The sequence below is a fragment of the Poecile atricapillus genome, chromosome W (genome assembly GCF_030490865.1).
Source record: "Poecile atricapillus isolate bPoeAtr1 chromosome W, bPoeAtr1.hap1, whole genome shotgun sequence".
Classification (NCBI taxonomy): domain Eukaryota; kingdom Metazoa; phylum Chordata; class Aves; order Passeriformes; family Paridae; genus Poecile; species Poecile atricapillus.
In genome coordinates, this window is record NC_081288.1 from 84,990,475 (window position 1) to 85,006,845 (window position 16,371).

General features: G+C 41.9%; 1 protein-coding gene across 2 annotated transcripts in view; it reads right to left on the bottom strand.

Annotated features, from left to right (window-relative positions):
- The window catches only part of LOC131592510 (Golgi phosphoprotein 3-like), a 147,093-nt gene extending 132,253 nt beyond the window's left edge, over window positions 1-14,840 (bottom strand). The window contains exon 1 of one of the 2 annotated variants that reach the window (XM_058864073.1): window positions 14,256-14,836. In XM_058864073.1, the coding sequence (XP_058720056.1) occupies window positions 14,256-14,468 (213 nt within the window). In that variant the 5' untranslated portion in view covers window positions 14,469-14,836. Of the gene's footprint in view, window positions 1-14,255 lie in introns of both variants that reach the window. The other variant, XM_058864074.1, reaches the window with a different exon arrangement.
- Between the last annotated feature and the right edge of the window lie 1,531 nt (window positions 14,841-16,371).

Below are 16,371 nucleotides of genomic sequence, written 5' to 3' on the forward strand. Positions count from 1 at the left end.
AGTGGATGCTGAGACACTCAGAACCAATTCAATTAGCGCTGCTCAGCTATCCAGGAACTGTACACAACAGGCAACCTAGAGATCCACGCCTGCAGATCATCTTAAAACAGAGGTGGTTGCAACAGTCCAAAGTCGTGAAGCAGCCGGTAAAAGGCCTTACAGTATATACGGATGCAGGAAGTCGGCAGAAAAAAGCAGCCTGTACCTGGCAAGAAGACTCGAGTTGGAGAAGTAAAACTATAGATGGAGATGCACATGACTCACTGCAGACATTAGAACTTACAGTCGTCGCATGGGCATTGGCGAGACAGTAAGCTGAACATTGTATCAGATTCATTGTACGTGGTAGGAGTGGTACAACATATTGAAGACGCTCTCATCAAGCCACCAGATAATAAGTGATTGTGTCAACTATTTTTTCAAATCAAAAGAGCTACAGAGGACAGAAATGAGCCCTGTTGCATCATTCACATCCGCAGTCATCAAACAGAATTAGGTCTCGGAGAAAGCAATGCAAAAGCTGATACGCTTGTCAGTCCTGTTGTAGCAGCACCAAGAGACTTTCGCAGCTGCAAGAGAGAGTCATGCTCTCTTTCATCAAGCTGCAAAAGCCTTACAGAGACAATTTAATATCAGCTTAACAGATGCACAAGGCATTGTAAAATCCTGTCCACAATGCAGTCAATATGGAACCACTCTAAGCTTAGGTGTTAACCCTAGGGGTCTTCAAGCCTGTGAGATTTGGCAAATGGATGTAACACATGCGCCTGAATTTGGTCGCCTCAAATACGTACATGTTACAGTAGATACCTTTTCAAAAATGATTCGGGCCACTGCACAAGTAGGAGAAAAAAGCATACATGTAATTCGACATTTGGTAGCATGCTTTGCCGTAATGGGTGTTCCGAAAGAAATAAAAACAGACAATGGGCTTGCATATGTAGGAACATGCGTTTCTCAGTTCTTACAAAAATGGGGAGTCAAACATGTAACTGGAATTCCCCATGTGTTAACTCGACAGGCCATTGTAGAGAGAGCCCATAGGACCCTAAAAGAGTATTTGAATAAGCAAAAAACACCTGAACAATTAGATCCTACCATTCGATTGCAGCAAGTGTTATTCACTCTAAATTTCCTCAGTTTAGTTGGAGATTTAGAGCAACCCCCAGTGGTCATTCACAGTAGTCAAGTAAAGATGCAAGCTACCCCAGAGGTTAAGTTATATTATAAGAACCCAAAGACAGGTATCTGGGAGGGACCAAGTCCATTGCTATTTAACGGGCATGGTTACAGTTGTGTTTCCACAGATGCTGGACTGCTGTGGGTGCCTAGCCGATGGACCAAACCAGCCACGAAGAATCTGAGGAACAATCAGAACGTTGATGCCCTCAGCCAGTCTCTGATCGGCTGCCAGCTGACACCACGAGAACAACAAATGTTTCAGGACTAAATTGTGTCAAGTCATAGTCTGTTTGTGAGAAATTCCTGTGAAGATCTGAGAAGAGTGCAGAGACTCTATCTAGTTATGCACGAAACAAATTGTAGTTGTGTGTTTACCCTTTTTGCAAATTGCTTTCACGCTTAGACTACATATATACCAGAGCACGTGTGTTAAAAGTAGATAGATAATAGTTAAGATAATGAGTTTAGTGTGTGTAGCGATTATTATATTAGTATAAGGTATAAGTATTCCCCCTTCAAGAGCTAGTGTAAGCATCTTTGAAGGTTCATTTAACGACTGAAGTTTTAGACGTGAGCTTGCAAACATGATGCCATTTGCATGGGACAAACTGCTTATGGTAATTGTGCTGTGTGTAACCCCAACCAGCTGTCTGCTGACTAATATCCAAAAGCGACAGAACATATGGGTCATCTTAGCACACCTGACCGGTCAAAAATCAATGTGTTTAAGCCTAGCCACACCTGGAGATCCTTTTCGCACCTGTCTCGTAGGAGTCCCTGAATGGGATCCTCCAGCATTTAAAGGTTTAGTTAGCAACGAGACTCGACTGAATCGATCGGTAATGCTGCAAGAGTGCAATCGCACCATTGGCTTCACATTAAGACAGCTTAAAGCCTGCTGGCAAGCGAAAATCATTGAGGTTCTTAATGTTACCATGGAACCCCCAGAAGAGTTAGATCTGCTAGGTTCCACCAATACCTCAGGTGGATGGATGATGTTTGAGCCCCCGAAGAAAAGTCATCCTGACAAAGTAACACAGCGCTGGGCTACAGTCAACCCCATAGTTGATCTCGTTACTGCCACTGAGAGTAAAGCTTTTTACTCACAGTGCAATCTCACAGGACGATTACCAAAGCGATTACCTAGTTCAATATTCCTAATCTGTAGGGATAGGGCATGGAATGGAATTCCTGCTAGTACACATGGAGGGCCATGTTATCTTGGGAAACTTACTTTGTTCCACCCAAGCTTACATCAATTGCTAAATGTGGCTAACAAAATGAAAACCAATAGACGGTCCAAGCAAAGCCTAAATGAGTTACAGTGTAATGATGTTAGAAACCCAGACTTTTGGAATCGCGGTGTAATATGGGCAACCTCCTTCTTCATTCCAGGAGCAGCCGCCACTAAAAGTCTAGCCACCCTAAAAAGGCTCGCTTGCTGGACTAGGAAAGAATTAAACTTAACATCCACAATGTTAAGTGAACTTTCAGCCAATGTAAGCAGTGTACGTCATGCAGTATTACAAAATCGAGCTGCAATTGATTTTTTGCTCTTAGCGCAAGGACACGGTTGTGAGGAATTTGAAGGCATGTGCTGTTTGAATCTTACTGATCATTCAGTTTCCATCCATAAGCAACTACAACAGCTACAAGATGGGTTACATGCTCTGAAGGAAGATAATGACCCCATTGAGAGTTGGTTCGCCAGCTGGGGCATCACTGGATGGTTGAAGTCTCTTGTGCTGGAGGGGGGATGGATGCTATTTAATAGGGTTAATGGTGATAATGCTTGTAAGCTGTATGTTATCTTGTGTTCGTAAAAGTGTAGTACAAGCCGCATCCAAAGCCTGGTTTGTGCAAAAAGAGAACAGGGGAATTATAGAGAGTTTTTTAGCAGATGGTGGGCACAATATATTAGTAAAAGCCTGTCTACACAAATCAGCCTCTGGAATAAGTCGTAATATTAAGGGCTAAAATCCTTGAAACTTGCCTGCAGAAAAGAGAGTAAAGCAAAACAATATTCTTGTGTACAAGGAAAAGAATGTAAACTTGTGTGTACTAGCCAATAGTAGCTTGCTCTGCCCGCAGACCCTGTAAAACCCTATAAAAGGTGTGTTAATAATAGAAATAAACGGCGTTCACAATTACTTCTGTGAAGAGTGGTAAATAGCTGGCGGAGCTCCCAAGAGATGTTGGAGTATCTGTGATCCCATGAGATGCTGAGATGCTTGAACAGAGAGAGAGATGAGAGCTGATGAAGACCCCTTTCCCCAAGGGAGAGAAGAAGTAAACCTCTGTTCCCAGACATGATCACAGAGACAGATGAAGAGAACCTTTGCCTTTGAATAACTCATCCTTAAAATAATATCCCTTGAGTTCATGGCCCATGAACACACCTGAGTGGTGTAAAAATGGGAGGAAGGCATGATGGCAGAGGTTTTTTTCCAGGCGGCTACCAGTCATGGAAATGAAAAGCCACAAGAAAACTGTTTTCTTGTGGAGAAGTCTCCATGGCATGACAAGAGAAAACTCCTCTCCCTACAGAGAACGATGAAAAAAAGTCTATTGTATAGTTGGTACTGTTTTAACATCCCAGGTTTTGTCTCTATGGTGTCATTTGGGAAAGGAAAAAAGTTGGGTGGGGGAAGGAAAGGTTTCTGAAGGTTTAATTCTGGTTTCTTATTCTTCTAGTTCTGTTAATAAACTTTCTTTATTCCTTTTAAGTTTTAAGCCTGTTTTGCCCTTCTCCTAATCCATATCTCACAGCAAGCAATGAGTAAATACCTTGATGATTTTTAGCTAGAGCTAAAAACCACCACATTATTTGGTGCGTTGGCCAGGAAACACAAATTGGCTAATCTAAACTACTACAAAATCTCAATGGCATCAGGGTACATTGTGTGACAGTGTCAACTGAAGCCTTATACTCTTATGGGTCTCATGTGCCAGACCATCAGGTCCACACAGTCTAGTAGATCCAATTGTCCCTTTCCTCCATCTGGATGGAGGCAAGATCCCTCTATTCCTGGTCATAGTAGTCATTACTCATTTCTTGTAAATATGACCTGGAGGTCCCTTCAAGAGGATCAGAAGTAACATCAGCCCTCCTATTCTGTCTGAAGACCTGCTCACTGGAAACTGAAGCAGCATTTATCCTTAAAGAATTTCCTGCAGTGGTTCTTCCTTTCAACTCACATATCCATGCTCCTAGGGCACAGTTGGGTTTTTCATCCCACTTCCTCATACCCTCTCCATGGTCATGCAGGTAAAAAACACAGGTTACTTTGTCGTGTGGATCCTCTCTCGAGCAGGGAGGCACTTGCTCCCAATAGCAGAGACATTGGTCTGTACTGGCGGGGCATGGGACATTTCTTCTTTAAACTGCTAGAGGTCCTTGGACAGTCTTTCCATGGACGAGACACAGGCCCAAAGGAGAAAAGGGAGACTTTTTTTATATTGCTGAAGTTGGACAACCAAATTATCCACCGTTTGTTCTCCTTCTTTCCATGACATCACTGCCTATGAGTTGGCATACGATGATGGTATGCTCTGCTCCACAGGAACTTCCACCATATGGGTTGTGTACACTGGACTTCATCTGAATCTATAGGGGACTGCTCATTACTTGAATCCTTATAGAGTATGTCCAACACAGTTAATTCTCTCAGGTACTGTGTACTTTTCTCCATGGTGTTCCACTTGCCTTGGTGCACTGATAGATTGCCCTGGAAAAGATAATTTTCCCCTCACACTTGACAGGAGTTGCCTCCAGAGGCTGAGGATTTCTATCTTTTTCCCAAACCCCTTGTCAATGCCTGCATCCCTGGACGGGGATCCCAGTTGCTTGGCTTTACTACCCTCTAGTTTCCAACTGTGGGCTACACTATCCCAGCATCAGAGCAGCCATGTCACCAGGGGCTCACCCAGATGGCAGCTGAAATATTTTCACTATCTCACAGCTCACCCGGGAATAGGGATTGAGTGATTATCTCTGGCCCTGCCTCTTCCTCCTGTTGTGAGGGCCCTACTTCTGCCTCATCACTCACTACGTGAACTGATTTTGTCTTGGATTTCTTCTTCTCTATAGGGGAGACTGCTACCAGCATGGGTTGTCTCTCTGGTTCAGTTGCAGTTTGAGTGGACACAGTGCCTGTTGATCTGCTTTCCTTCCTCTCCCCATGAGGATGCCATCTAATGACAAGCAGTGTCTAATAAGTAGTAGCCAGGGCCCAGCACACTGCAATAAGTTTCCCTTCTCTGGAACTGCTACAGTGATTTTCTTTGAAATATTCTTCCACTTTATCAGGGTCCTGTATTTTTTCAGGGGTGAACATCCTAACCATTGGAGCAGAACAATCCTTTGAAAGCTGGCCCATTTTCTCCCACATTCCATGCCACTCATGACTATCCACCCTTGGGGCAGATCTCTGAAAAACCTCCCTAGAAATCTTTCTTGACTCTAAACACTGTGTGGACCACACTGAGGAGACCTGGCAGACGTAGCAACAAGAACATGCTTTCCTTAACATCCAGAGGGAATTCAAAATTCTCAAAAGCTGCTGTAACAGGCCAGAAAAAGGAAAAGGGGGTGAAAAGCTGGGGAAAATCATCCTCCTCTGTTCCTCCATATACTGGGTGCAATTATTAATGAATTGCCAGAGGTAGCACCCGAAGTAAAGGCAGAAGAACAACACTGAATACACATCATAAATGACCCCACATTGCCCTTGATGTTATCATGTCATAAACTGATATCCCACAGTACAGCAATAAAGTAATCTTGTTCCCTCTCCCTGCTCTGAAAAAGAGCACCATGAGGAGCACATACAGGAATATATACAGGGTTAGGTACCACACCCACATGAACAGATCAAGCAACATTGTGACCTAATACAACAAATGCTTAGATCAAATTTGTTTCCAACCCACTCTGGTTCACTTGCTCATTCCCCACTCTCCCCCCTAGAGGAGAATTGGAGACATAAGAAGGCAAAGATCACAAGTTGAGATAACAATTTACCAGAAACAGCAATGAGATAAGAAAACCAACACAAACAGCAACAATACTAATAGGAGAGTGTACAAGATAAGCAAACAATTCCCACACAATTGCTCACTGGGGAACCTGGACTGCACACTCCACACACCCTGGCCAAATCAGAAGGGTACCCACCCCACTCCTTCCCCCCTGTGCATGGCATGAGGTGGTACTAAATAACCTGAAGGTTCTGGCTGTGTCCATCCTGGCTGCTGCAAAAATTAACGGCATCCTGGCCAGAACCAGGGCAGTAACTTACAAGTACTTAAAAGAATATCAGCAACAGAAAGAGATGCAAAAAGCTTGATAGTCTAATTTCCTATTGTGATAAATAAATCCTGTAACATCCACAAATAGTAAAAGACTGTATGAGTGTGAGTATGAGTGTTTAACAGCTCTCCAATTACAAAGATCTAGCTTACAATACATACTATTTTCTTATCTTAATGATCCATCACAAACAGAAAACAAAATAATTTTTTAATGCCTGGTATGTGAAATCATTCTGCAGTAACATTAATATTTCTGAAAGAAAAGAAAATAAATTACTGAAATTGATCCAAGACTTGTTTGCAAGCTGGAAAAAAACCCAGTTAAAAGTGGCACATGATGAATTACTATTTTTTTCTTTCTTTACTAGAAGTTATGAGAAAACAGATTGAGAATGCTGTCTATGCAGAGTAAATTAAGCCACACATTAACTCCAGACTAGCTTTCCCTTCCCATCCTTTTAGTGGATGAAAGACTGAACATGAAATGGCAGTATATGCTGTCAGCCCAGAAAGCCAACCTTTTATTGGGCTACATCAAATAAAAGCAAAAAGCCAGTTCTGGTCAATATTTTTATTGATGACATGGATGAGGGCATTGAGTCTTTCATTAGTAAATTCGCAAACAACACTAAGCCTGGAGTGTGTGTCAATCTGTTGGAAAGTAGGAGGGCTCTGCAGAGAGACCTGGGATGGTTGGACGGATGGGCAGAGTCCAATGGGATGATGTTTAATAGGTCCAAGTGCCGAGTCCTGCATTTTGGCCACAGTAACCCCCTGCAATGCTACAGGCTGGGGACAGTGTGGCTGGACAGTGCCAAGGTGGAAAGGGACTTGGAAGTACTGGTCAACAGCCAACTGCACGTGAGCCAGCAGTGTGCCCTGGTGGCCAAGAAGGCCAATGGCATCCTGGCCTGTATCAGGAATAGTGTGGCCAGCAGGAGCAGGGAGGTCATTCTTCCCCTGTACTTGGCACTGGTGAGGCCACACCTTGAGTTCTGGGCCACTCAGTTTAGGAAGGACGTTGAGACACTTGAGCGTGTCCAGAGGAGGGCAATGAGGCCGGTGAGGGGTTTGGAACACAAGCCCTATGAGGAACAACTGAGGGAGCTGCGGTTGTTTAGCCTGGAGAAAGGAGACTCCGAGGTGACCTTATCACTCTCTACAACTTCCTGAAAGGAGGTTGCAGTCAGGTGGGGGTCAGTCTCTTTCACCAGGCAGCAACTGACAGAACGAGAGGACACAGCCTTATGCTGCACCAAGGGAAATTTAGGTTGGATGTTAGGAAAAAGTTCTTCACAGAAAGAGTGATAAAATACTGGAATGGTCTGCCTGGGGAGATGGTGGAGTCGCCATCCTTGGATGTGTTTAAAAAAAGACTGCATGTGGTACTCGGTGTCATGGTCTAGTTGTGGTGTTAGGGCATGGGTTGGACTCGATGATCTTGGAGGTCTCTTCCAACCTAGTAATTCTGTTGTTGAATTCTGTTTAATTCAGTGTGGTGAGCAGGTCAAGGGAGGTGATTCTCCCCCTCTACTCTGTTCTCATGAGACCCCATCTGGAGTCCTCAGCACAGGAAAGACATGGGCCTGTTGGAGCAGATCTAGAGGATTACCATGAAGATGATCAGAGGGCTGGAGCACCTCTCCTGTGAAGACAGGCTGAGAGAGTTGGGGTTGTTCAGCCTGGATAAAACTCCAGGAAGACCTCATTGTGACCTTTCAGTTCTTAAAGGGGGCTTATAAAAAAGATGGGGATAAACATTTTAGCAGGGGCTGCTGCAATAGGACAAGGGGAAATGGTTTTAAACTAAAAGAGGGTAGATATAAGCAAGACTATAAGGAAGAAATAAGAAATTAGATATAAGAAATTTTTTATGATGAGGGTGGTGAAACACTGGCATAGGTTGCCCAGAGAAATGATAGATGGCCCATCCCTGGAAACATTCAAGGTCAGACTGGACAGGGCTCTGAGCAACCTGATCTTGTAGATGTCCCTGCTCATTGCAGGGGGGTTGGATGAAATGACTTTTGGATGACCCTTTCAACTAAAACCATTCTATGATTTCCCCAGCAATGCAAAACAAATTATGTGCTCTACTAATTATTTGCTCTGTGAGTAGCAAAGTCATTCTTGAATATACTATCTGTAACATTTAGCCTGGTCAATTTAGCATTGCAAAGGTGGCCTGTTACTGTGAAGCTTAAGTAACTGAGATAAATGCTGCAGTACTTTAACTACTTTAAGGTCAAAGAACACCTAAAATAACATCACTTTTTCTTTAACATAAAATTATGTTAACTTTTAGTTCCACTTCTAGCAATTAACAGCAATACTTTCTCAGCTATACTTCATGCAGAATGTTTTATAAAAACAGCTTGCTACAGGAGAGGAAAAGGTTATAGCTTTGGGTTTTTTTAAGAGTGCTTAAAATACTGAGAAGTATCACTAAAAAGGCTTTAACATTGTTTTTTGCTTTTGTCTTACACTAGACAGCTTGACATGAAAGAAGGGACTACACTATACTCAGTTATCCATGAATAGATAATATAGGTTACAGATTAGCCATGCTAGATAACCACATTAGCTGCATACAGAACCATGAAATATAAACACCATTTCAACACAAAGTCAACTTGTATCCAAAGTGCTGCTTCGAAATCAGCATGTTGTTCTCCAAAGAGCACAAAAGCAGTATTTACTCAGCAGCACAGTAAAGAGGAACTTCACTGCATCTTGTAGCACATACCTCCTACCTTCTGCTAGCCTGTAATTTAGGTATGGACATGAAATTTAAAAAAGGACCAAAAAGGTCTATACTATAAAAGAAAAAAAAATTCATCACAGATATTCCATACTTTGTTGTTATTAGGCCCTGAACATTTTGTCATGGGAAGTGGTCAAATCACCATCCCTGGAGGCATTTAAAAGACATGTAAATGTGGAACTTAGGGACATGCTTTAGTGGTGGACTTGGCAGTGTTAGTTTAACAGCTGGACTCTATGATCTTAGAAGGCTTTTCCAACCTAAATAATTTTACAATTTGAGATAAAGCATGACTTTTTTAAAGTTTCAACACATTCATACACCATTCTTCAACTGAAATGCAAATTCCCAGTGGATGCCTTTTCATGTTTCACTCGTGTCTCAGAAATTAAAAAAAAACAACTTGGGAGCTTTTGAGTTGACATTCAGGCTGCTACTGAAACTTTTTTAAGGGGAGGGAGGGAAGAGAGAAGGAAAAGAAAAAAAGATACAAAGATGCCTTCTGAAAACTTGTTTGTTACACAAGAAAAAAAAAAGTCACAGACTTCTGAATCCTAATATGAATTTCACAAAGGCAAATCTTAAAATCAGGGAAAATACCACTCGTATTTTGAATGTTTTCAAAATTCCTATTTCACCTTTCCAAAAAATTTCTTCAGGATTAAAATATAAAATTCAGTAAGAAATCCAGCTACTCTGATTTTGTAAGAATAAAGAAACTACATTTTAGCATTAATCTAATCAACACAAAACAGCACATCTGAAGCAGGCAAACTAGCTCCCTAATAACATATTTCAATACATTGAAAAGAATCATAAACTGGAGACCTTCACATGACAAAAAAAAAAATGCTGTAACACTAAATCTTCAGCAATAAATGAAGTTTCTAAAAGCCAAACATGAGTAGCTAAGGTCCAAGAGAATTTCTGTACTGAAGTGAATTAACATTACTTCACTCTCACAAAGGACATTTTAATTTTTGCCAATGAAAGTGTAAATACAACTAGAAATATTTACTGTTTCAGCAGACTGCAGTACATGACAATTATTTCAGTGCACATTATGTGAGTTTTCTTTCAGCAAATAAGGAATTAGTTACAGATCAAACAAGTATTTTATCTTACTAAATATAATTATCTGAACTACAGAAGAAGGTGTTGTGCCTCTATAGCTGCGTCAATTTGCTTAGTTGTGGCACACTGTTTAGAGGACAAGATCAGCTGTTTGCATTACTGTATTTTAATAGATTCACAACTTGTACTGAATGAGAACTCAAAAAAACCCACAAAACAAAAACACACAAAAAATGAAACAACAAACCAACCATAAAACCCCCTACGTGTATAAAAAACTTATATGGAGTGACAACTACAGAGAACCTAGCAATCTCTCAGTTTTCTATGGGACTGAGTTACAAGATGTCTGGAAGAATTGTAATGAAAAAAGTGACCTGTACTCATGTCAGCTGTTGTTTGTAAATCAGCTAACAATATTTGCCACTTCGTTCTTTTGGGAGAGGTGACCTCAGAAGCTTCAGTAGTTCTACAGAATAGCTTCCATTTTGCTATGGCTTTGACCGGCCCTACTGCAATATTATTTTTAACCTAACACAGCAAAGTATTGCTTTGTAAGTATTTCAGTAAGTATTTTTTATTCCTATAGCAACAGGCTATTGCTCTATTCAAAACAGAGGAACATGATTCACTTTCCCAATCATGTTTCTGAAGGGTTTCCAAATAAATTATAGATGCTCCTTTTGTTCTAGTGCTCCTGTTCCTTTAAGGACACCAGATCTGTCATGAACATCTTTTAGCACATAAATAACCCTTAAAACCTATCTTGACCTTGAAATACAGAAATAGTTACATATACACAGAAGATACAAATGGAAGAATCATTGGTAAAAAAATAAGAACAACCAGCCCATATACATAAACTACCCTTTAATTAGGCCAAATGAAAAAAAAGTTAATTTTGTTCAAGCACTGAAAATAGGATTGAGGTGTGCTTTGTTTGTCTTGGGGCAGCTGGACATTCCCATGACTGCATGACTGCACCCATACTGCAACAACACAAAACTTTTGTCTGTGGTTGTTACAACCATTCCACTATCCTGAAAGCAGGAGTCTCATATAACAGTGTCCTAGAAACACTAAAGTAATCAATCCATCACTGTCTAAATTTGCCTGAAATTCTCTCTTTTATGAGTAAAGGTTCTGCAATCTACACTTAAAAATTATTAATGGTAGGTCCTTACATGCAAGGCTTCTTTAACAGAATTTACATAGTGTTAAGCCATATTCACCAGTGATTAATATAAGAAGTGAATTTACCAAAAAGAAACCCCTCAAAACTAAGTTATCAATGCAGTTCTCAGTGATTTTCTGAGAAAAAAAGCTATTTTTAGGGAAACATGTTCTTAGGCTAATTCAGACTATTTTATTTATTTTTAACTCAGCACTAATTATTTTATCCTGTTGCAATAAAAAGGAAGGACATTATCAGGTTTAAATTTACTGGCTTTCCTTTGCCTTTCCCTTACACTTCATGTAGTTTCAGAATTATACTTTACAGACCCTATACTGCTTTTCTCTGCTTGCTGTCATGACAAAATCTCACATAAATGTCATGGGAAATACATTTTATCAGAAGTAAAAATTTTATTAAAAGCATTTACAGATGCATAAAGTACCTAAGTTTTGCTAACTTATCATAAGAACAACAGAGAACAAAAACAAAACCATTTGAAAATTAATCTATAGTTTTATTTTAAAATTTAAATCATGGAGATTTTAACTCATGGAGACAATGCCGTTTACACAGTGTTAGACAAAAAGAGTACAATCAGACATGTTGCTGCTGAAGATGAATAGATCACACGGACACAGGTCGAGGTGTGGTGAAAAGAAGAGAAAGTTTATTTTTCCTCTCAGGATTTATAGGCTTCTGACCACGGCTAGGGATTGGACGGTCAGGATAACACTTTCTCACTGCACTGGCTATGAGAGATGCTCATCACAAGACATGTAACAGAAAGAATGTACACATATCTATGTTTACAGTTCCTGTCCTGAGAAAGTCTTTAGAAAACTATGTTAGCAAGCTCAGAAGTTGAGTTTTCAGGGCGACATAGACACAAAACCAAAATACAAACCCTAATGAATCATGTCTAACAAAGCACAGAAATGGTGCATGCTGAGGTTTGTGCACATAAAATCCCTACCCTAGAGACATTATCATCCCTTTTGTCTGACATCTCAACTGCAAAATCTCAAGGGAGTCACGAATATATGTCCCACTGTAATCACTTAGTTACTTTTTACATGCAAATAAATATTAGATTATCTGCAGTGTTTGCCACTGTTGCACTTAGCAACATTGGATGATTTACAATTTTGATGCACACCAATGCAAAGCTGGATTTTTAGGCCCAATGTTTGATATACTAGGTATACTTGCACCATATATTCTTTCTAGGCAGACAGATTGTTCCTTGCCTTGAAATCTTTATAGTCTAATGCCTGCAAAATTCAGAAGATTTAGCACATACTCATAGGAGGGGGGAAAGGGCTGAATGATCATCCAGTCTATACCACCTTCCTCAAGGAAAGACCTCCTAGGTAATCCTTACAGATATCTGTCTTGTCATGCTTAACTTACTTTCATGCAGCTATTCAGGTATGTCGAAAGAGAAATGTGTATACACACAAGCCTTCAGATTCAACAGATAGAACACAACACTGAATACCTACTGACTTTATTAGGATGCCATGGCAAGGTCCAACTGAAAAAAAAATATGTGATTACAGGAATATGTCCCAAAATACACAATCTAAAGGAAAAATAAAATATGTTATTGTGGAAAGTATATATACAGATACACAAACACGCATTAAAAAACAACTGTTAACTAGGAAAATTACTCTTTAACCAATTCTTTATCAACCATCAAATCTATTTTAGATGCAGTGTAGAGTCAACACAATTTAGCAGCTTTCCCTCCATTATTCTGCACTCAGTTTTAGACTTCCACCCAAATCAATGAACTGCTTCATTAGTTTCTCACAAAAAAAAAAGCAGGTTGCTTAACAAAACTCATAATACATAAATAAAGGTATATTATGCTTCACCATACATTGCATCAAACTAAACTGACAAGATTTTGTGTGACGTGCATGCTTTTTATATTATTACCTCTTTCAAATTAAACAAAAAATCCAGCACACTGGTAGAAGTATACCTTCCTCAATTACTGTTATTAACAGTTTCATGTCACCTAATTAAGCTATAAATTCAGTAAAAATGCAGAATTACATAATAATGCCATTTCCTCATTTTGACAAACTCATTATTCAAGGCCCATTTTTGTCAAATGTATCTCCCCAAAGTCAAAGATATTTTTAACACAACAGTAGTCTGGAAAGTCTTATTAAAAAGGGCCACTAAGCATACTAAAGCACCTTGAGAACTCCATAAGCACCATAAAGTTGTGTCTGACAAAATGCATAGGAGTACATAAGCCTTCCACATTAGAGTTACAGGTAAGTACAAAAGTACAAAAATGTTAGAGGTCTAACCAGGGCCTCTAAGTCAACTACCAACGCTATCAGAGGCTCCAGGTCCTCTTCCTCCTCCAAACCCTATTCTGCCTTCCTTGAGATGCTACAAACATTAGAGCCCCTCTACAAACCCTGCATTCAAAGGGCAATCCAAAATCTCCTACAGGTCTCCTTCCGCTCAACATCAAATCACCTTCCTCACCTCATCCTGAATCCCGAGCCTGTTCCAGCACGCGCTAAGCTACATAACAGTCCACCGTCCCCCACAACGCCTCTGCCCCAAACCTACAGCAACGCTCACCTAGCAGCATCTTTGCTCCTATCCCACCTGCGCCCTAGCGCCACTTACGTTCCCCTTCCCCATCAACAACCTCCATGAGCCCCCGAATAAGCGGTATCCCGTCAGCCACCCCCTACTCAGCGCGCCCGGCCGCACCTCACGGTCCTTGAGGCCCAGGAGCAGCACCTCTTCCATGAGGGTGAGGCGTGTTTCCTTGGAGTCGCCCTTCTCATCGTCGCCGGGTTCGTCCCGGTGGCCTTCATCCTCAGGGCCGCCTCCCACCTCCCGCTCCTTGGCGGCGGCAGCATTGCGGGAGGCCTCTGTCCGACGCTGCACCAGCCCAGAGCTACGCTGGGTCAAGGAAGTCATGGCTGGAGGCGGTGGACGGTCAAAGGCCCGCCACGGGGAAAGGAACTTGGCCACAGATCGAGAGGGGAAAAGAAGAGGCGGCAGCCGTTCCTGCCTCCGCCCTTATCCACACCGGGGCAGAGGCCGGCCGGGGGGAATCATGGGGAGCAGGATTCGGCTGAGGCAGGAGAGGCGGAGGCAGTGGCGGTAGGAGCCGGCGTTCCCCGCCTGCTGCGGCCGAGCTGGCGGAGGTGATTTCTCCTCCAATATGGCGGCGCAGGCTGATGTCACTGGAGGATGTGGTAGTGGCGGGGGGGGTGGTACGACCGGAAAGTGCCGCGGACGGGAGGAGCCCCTCACGGGGCTGGAGCTGTGGACGGAGACCCTCAGGGAGTGCGGGTGGTGCCAGCTGTTATTGACTGTTACTAGTCGTTACCTGGGGCTGTGGAGGACGGTTAATCCAACGCTCAGGGCGGAGGGGAAGGGGGGCTGGACAGTCGGTGCCCGCCGCAGCATAATCCGGGGGCTGGGTAGTACACTCTCATAATTTTTTTTTTTTTTTAAAGTGCTTTATTTACAGCCTTAAGTCTGCTAGATTTCACTTTTAGCCCAAAGTCTGATTGCTAGTGCAGCCCCCAGGAATAAATGCATCTACATATATAAACTCAGCAACTAAACTCAGGTGAGCACACAGAGCTCCCAACAATCTTGACTTTAAACCGAGTAAATTGAGTCCGTTGCCTGTGCTGTCAATGAGGCATATTTTCAAACCTTTTGAGCATGGCATGCCAAAAACCCAAAGCTACTTATCAAGGCTGAATCCTATATATGTTTCTAGGTAGCATATTTTATTAAAGATTAAAAGTGCTTAAGATGCAAGGATTGCCTGTACCTTTTGAGTCCACAATTAGGATATTGCGTTTGGCCATATTGAGATAGCATATAGATTTTAAAAAATAATATGTATAATATGTATCTAAGATATAAACAAAATATTTATATAAATATAAATATATACTTAGGTGCACTTTGTTTACCAAGAGCTCCAAGTCACTTTGCAAGTCACACCATTATTTCTCACACCCTCAATTCTTGCATAATCTGCTAATGTGACATGGTGATAATTCAGTATAGTTTCTTTAAGACCATTGATAAAAAAGAATAGCAGACAGACAAAACTGATCCCGAGAGGATCTGAATCACTCGCACAAATGTTTACTGATTGTTCCTCTTCTGTTTGGAGACCTGACAATTATTCACAGTTCACTTAGTGTGTGGCATTCTTGTTTTTTTATCTTTCTATTTTTTTAATTAAAATGTTGTCATGGTTTGACACTGGCCAAATGCCAGACACCCATGAAAGTTGCTCGCTCACCCTCCCCTGCCACAGCTGGGCAGAGGAGAGAAAAAAATAAACAAAGGGTTCATTAGTTGAGAAAAGGACTGGGAGAAAACACTCCAGGGGTTCAACAGGTTCGACTTAGAGTTGCAAAGTGAATTTATTGCTAACAAAGTCAGAGGAGGATAATGAGAAGTAAGATAAGCCCTCAAAACCACCTTTTCTTCCCCTAACCCCTCCCTCCTTCCCACCAACAGCTCAGGGAGACAGGGCATGGGGGTTTTGGCCAGTTCGTCACCTGAGGTTTTCTTCCGCTGCTCAGAGGAGTCCTTCCCCTGCTGCGCCATGGGGTCCCTCCCATGGGAGCCAGTACACCAGAACTTCTCCAACATGGCTCCAGATCTCGTGAGCAGAGTCCTCCCAAAACTGCTGCGACATGAGTCCCTTCCACAGGCACACAGTCCTTCCAAAACTGCTGCAGCATGGGTCACTTCCATGGAGTGCAGTCCTCCAAGGACAGGCTATTCCAGCCTGGAAGCAGGGGCCACTCTCTCCATCAGGTCTCCCACTGGATCAGAGCCTTCT